General features: G+C 35.1%; 2 protein-coding genes across 4 annotated transcripts in view; one reads left to right on the top strand and one right to left on the bottom strand.

Annotated features, from left to right (window-relative positions):
• The window catches only part of LOC110438435 (uncharacterized), a 28,043-nt gene that overhangs the window by 7,544 nt on the left and 15,182 nt on the right, over positions 1-5,317 (bottom strand). The gene's annotated exons all lie outside the window — the stretch shown is intronic.
• LOC101882847 (rho-associated protein kinase 2-like) overlaps positions 589-5,317 on the top strand; it is a 45,642-nt gene continuing 40,913 nt past the window's right edge. Inside the window, exons 1-3 of one of the 2 annotated variants that reach the window (XM_073933425.1) lie at positions 589-693; positions 1,012-1,212; positions 2,701-2,774. In XM_073933425.1, the coding sequence (XP_073789526.1) occupies positions 678-693; positions 1,012-1,212; positions 2,701-2,774 (291 nt within the window). In that variant the 5' untranslated portion in view covers positions 589-677. Of the gene's footprint in view, positions 694-1,011; positions 1,213-2,700; positions 2,775-2,890; positions 2,943-5,317 lie in introns of those variants that run through there. The other variant, XM_073933426.1, reaches the window with a different exon arrangement.

The following is a 5,317-nucleotide window of genomic DNA, read 5'->3' as shown; positions in this document are numbered from 1 at the left end:
ACTGTGTCCACTTTTGCTTCGCTTCAAATAGCATGTACAGATATGTTTGGGAAACATCTTCTATTTATCAATATGGATACGCATCTGACAGTTACACACCGTTAAATAAACTGAGTGTTTTCAGGATTGTGTAGCAGGGGCAATAGCGTCTTTAATAGAAAGGAAAGTCTTTTTTTTAACCGTTTTTATATCTATTTTAAGGTGTTTTCATGCCTGAATAAAATTCACATTTAAGAGCAAGGGGCGTCCCCTGGTGGTTCGGCAGTATAGGCTGCATATAGGAAGGATCACCTCTTTAAAGTTTGATACCTACAAATAATACAGCCGAACTGTACTTATAAAGATATGTCCCCTTGGTTAAAAATGGTTTCATCATTGTTATTTTTATAGCATAGAGACTACGTCATTATGCTTATTTTCAAAGTTTTTCTCGGGTTCAACGACAAAGCTAATTTTTCTTCAAAACTACTTATTGCATTATTTGTTGTGTTACTTACAGTCAACAGTCTGACTCCTGAAGCAGAATAATTGCAGGAAAAGACATTTTCCATACTCATAATAACTAACTAGACAACCCTCGGATGGGAGGGGACATTTCCCACCAGGATTAAAAATTTAAAATATGGGAAAATACCCTCACGGGATGATAGCAGGATAGAATTGTAAAATACAGGAGAATGCTGGGAAAAACAGGTATGTATTGTATTGATCCACTTCATTCATTTACTTAATAATTTTTGTTAATACATTTTTACTTGCATAAATTCGATTGAGCATTGAATCCAGTATATCCCAAATTCACAAAGCTCTTGTTTTCAAACATTCACTGACTCTACAACACATAATCAATACACATAACCACCACTCTTTCCTCTTTTCCTTTCTTTCCTCTTTCCTCTTTCCTTTCTTTTTTCTCTTTTCTCTTCTAAACTTGCACTTTTCCTTCTAATGTTCATCCTTGTGCTTCATTACCCCCTTCTTCTTTCCTCTGTGGTCATGATATTTGTGTAGTGCGAATCACACACTCACACACCTCGGAGTCTATGTCCTTCACATACCAGCCAAGCTCCAAGTCGGTGTGTATTGATACCCGGCCCTGTCGAATCGCTCCTCGCTTCTCCTCTGACTCTGATGAAGAGGAGGATGAGGAAGATGAGTGGAGGCAAACACCTGCCCTTACATATGAGACGCCTCCTGACCCTGAGGCTGCAGGTGATCCTGCATGGAGACTAACCTTTATTCAGTGTGGAGTTCAATGCTAAACTCCTTGACGGTGTTTTTGGGCATAATCAAGGGGATTACTGTGTCTGGAACACTGGAGGAGACTAATAATGTTCATAAATTATAAGGCAATCGAATAGTGAAGGATTATCTTGGCCTAATTCTAGATGAAAAGTAAGGATTGGTAAACATTTTTTTCAAATAATATTTTAATAATCATAAATGTACTCTCAGTTGTACGCCTAATACAGTATGTTAACATTTAGTTCAGAATTGCTTAATTTGTGTAAATTATATAATTTTTTTCAGCTGAACATTTTGGAATTTAAGGGAAATGTGTTAGTAGTTTGCATTAGTTCCTATTGGTCCCTTTACAGTACATGTTCAAATAGGAATTGTTTTGCTATTTCCGTATTTTTGTAAGTGGTAAATTGATGCTTCAAAAGGATATTTGTACTCAGTTCATGTGTACTGTAAACCCTGCTTGCTTTCATCTGATTGGTCATCTCTTTTTTTTCTGACATTGACGAGTGCCAATATACAGCTGAAGCAGAGCTAACAACAAAGCACTGTATATGTACATATGGCAGAGCAGTGCAAGAATTTCAGATAATGGAAGACACCATTTCCAGTTATTTGGTGGATTTGTTTCCCTCAGTGTTGATTATGACCGGTGGCATAATGAGTTTACAATGCCCAAAAATACTGTCTAGGTAGGCTGCACACTAGATCAGTGATTCCCAACCTGATATACACACTCCACAACTTAAATATATATCTTAAATATTTCAGTTTTTATATATATTTAATGTATAAAACAGGTTTACCATATAAAAAAGATTTATTAAACATACAAAAAGTCTTAAAGAAAAAAGTAAATATTGTTTTTATTCAGTTTATTTAATTCTTATAGATATTTTTAAGTAATTTAAAATATTTGTTTAAAAGAGCAAAAGTTGCTACATTTACACATGCATTAATTTTAGTTTTTAATTTTAGACCTAATCGGACCAAAAATTCGAAACACCCCAGTCAATCCAGCTTGAGTTTATTTTCTCTAGAATTCAAAAATCCTTTGCACTTTTGCAATGTACACATATTTCCATATGATTTACATATTATAAACATGCTTACTGTATACATATATGCATCAGTTCTGTGTGCATGATATCAAAAATCTGGAAACCACTGCACTGTTTGAAGCACAGCCGCACTTTTCAGCATTGTGTGATCAGATTTGAGATTAATTCACACTGCTCAACACATGTGTTTTCTGTACGCCTGTTAACACTACTAAGAGAAAACCTTTTTATTATAAGAGATTTTGTTGTATAGTTTTGCATTCTGTCTCTGAGATTAATATTTTTTGAAAGCTTACATTTCTTAAAGAAATTTTATATGATTGGTCACTTTTAGTTGTGACTCTATTATATTAAAATATATTAAAACACTAAATACTATTTTTTGTTTGTTTATTAGCCGCAGAGTCCGGTCTTGAAGGTTGGCTCTCAATGCCTGCCAAAAACACCAAACGGTTTGGATGGGATAAGAAGGTAAAGGTTTAAACACACACACACACACACACACACACACACACACACACACACTTACACATACATATATCACATTAATAAACTCTCTGATCATCTGTGCTTTTGCCTCATTGCAGTATGTGGTTGTGAGCAGCAAGAAGATCCTGTTTTAGGCCGTACTCACACTAGGTACAGTTGCCTCGAACCGGGCCAAAGCACGCTTGTCCCCCCTCCCGTCTCCCCCGATGGCCCGCGCTCACACCTCTAACGGGCCTCGGCACGCTTACGTCATCGCTGCTGCGCTGTTCAGTGAGAAGCGCTCTCTCACTCAGCAGCACAGTGGAGATTTCTCTAGTTATATCGTTTCAGTCGTTTGTTATGCAGTGACATGCAGTCAAATATTTCGCCAAACAGTCCTTAGGGATGCGGTGACACGCATTCAGATATTTCGCCCAACAGATCCGCCACTTTTGGCGCTCATAAACAATCATAAAACCCTCGTGCTGCAGGAATGAGGAGGTCTGATGAAGCCGCGCAGCTGTCGTGCTGTGAGGAGTTCTCGTCTTCAATAATCTACGGCAGTTTGCGTTCACTGAAAAGTAAGAATGATTAATAAATCCATATGAAACAGCCCCTTAAACTACATTTAGCCCGATTCAGCGCACTCACACTTCTCAAACGATCCGGGAAACAGGCCTGGGAACGGTACGGATGGCATAGTGTGAGTAGGCCCTTATGACTCTGAACAAGACCGAGAGCAGTCCAGTCCATTCATGATCCTGGACATTGAGTGAGTTTGAAAAGCCTTGTATACTTACTAATGTAAAAATAGGTCTAATTATATAATTTTAAAAGTGTATTCATTTGTATTGTATTTGTTAGTTATACATAGAGGGTAGTTTTTTCGACACTCAAAATAAAATACAATAACTGTGGCGAATTTAGTTTATCAATAAAGGTTTTCAACTAATCGGTTTGATTTAAATAATTGGGTTTTAAAAATGGATTTATTCAAATTGCCTAAAATCATTTAAAAATTGTTCCTTGTGCAAACAAATGAACGTATTTAGCTAAAATGTATTTAACGTGGTCTAATTTCATTTAATTGTTATGGTAGCTTATTAAACATATTTTGCTTTTGAAAACATTTAATTATTGTATAAAGTCATCAATTTTCATTTATATATTAAAGATATATAAATGTTTCTTTGCTCTGTTAAACATCATTTGGGAAATATAAAAAAAAAATCAAAGGGGGCTAATAATTCTGACTTCATCTGTACATAAAATTGGTTATTGTACTGTATGTAAAACAACATTTGTTTGATTTGTACTATTTCAGAAATATTACCTGATTAATTTATGCATGACTGACAAATATACATGGCATTTAGTCAGTTAATTTTATATACTTAATCAATCAGTGGTTTCATCAAGTGTAAATACACCCCTCACAAAACTCTCATTAAAATTAATATTTTCTATAGGATGCTTTCCAATATTATATATGTGCATATACATTAGTTTAGTCAATACTGAAATCAAATCTGGAGCTTATTGGTGTACTCATTTATGCTGAGCACTGTATATATATATATATATATATATATATATATATATATATATATATATATATATATATATATATATATATATATATATATATATATATATATATTTTTTTTTTTTTTTTTATGTGAACCTGTATTTACCAGTGTACTTTTAAACTAAACTTTATAACCTTTATTTTAGACTTTGTCAATGGCATTTGTACATGAGTCCAAAAGACTCCTCTTTGTTGCAGATTGCTTGAAATGGGCCTAAAAGACTGGGGTTGGGCTCTTGAGGTTGAATTGGATGATGACGATGTTTTAGACTTCTGAAGACTTGAGTTTTTTGAGGGGTGACCAGTGTTAACATCTGTGAGTGTTAAGCTGTGGCTTAAAACCGGTTTTGCTTTTTTTGGAATGATAAAAAAATTTCCCACTGTGAGGAACTATACAACACGTTTTGAATTTGCCAGCAGGTTTGATGCACTTACAGTATATGAGTGGGCATGATTGTATGCGTGTATAAAAGGCAGAATGGTTTGGTTTAGCTGGTTTGGCTGTATAGAGAATGGGATTTGACACGTCTGCCAGCATTTTATTTATGTAATTTTTTATGGTACTGAATGACCTCCATCTCCTCTCTCTTAATTTCAGCTAACCTTGGTGAAGGCCGGATAGGTGATCATGCATCTGGGGTCTATGAAAGCGGAAAATGTCATAGTGTTCATTTGGGCTAATGGCAGGACTTCCAAGTGCCAAACACCACAATATAAATAACTGGGGAAGGGGACGGTATATGATATTTAAATACAGCACAAGCCATAAATCACCTAAAGTATCTAGTTTCAATTTTAAGTCATTTTAAGAGTAGAATGTTTGTGTCTTCCTATACTATACAGTTTGACAAAAAGTGTCTTCTAAGCTTTTAAAAATGTCAGAGGTTATTTTCGGACTCCTTATAGGGTTGTTAGTAAGTGTGACTGGATGTTTAAGTGTGTTTCCAAGAGCAAATGA

Source organism: Danio rerio, chromosome 20, assembly GCF_049306965.1.
Source record: "Danio rerio strain Tuebingen ecotype United States chromosome 20, GRCz12tu, whole genome shotgun sequence".
NCBI classification, from domain to species: domain Eukaryota; kingdom Metazoa; phylum Chordata; class Actinopteri; order Cypriniformes; family Danionidae; genus Danio; species Danio rerio.
The sequence above is the reverse complement of the archived record's forward strand: the minus strand, read 5'-3'. Positions and strand labels throughout refer to the sequence as shown.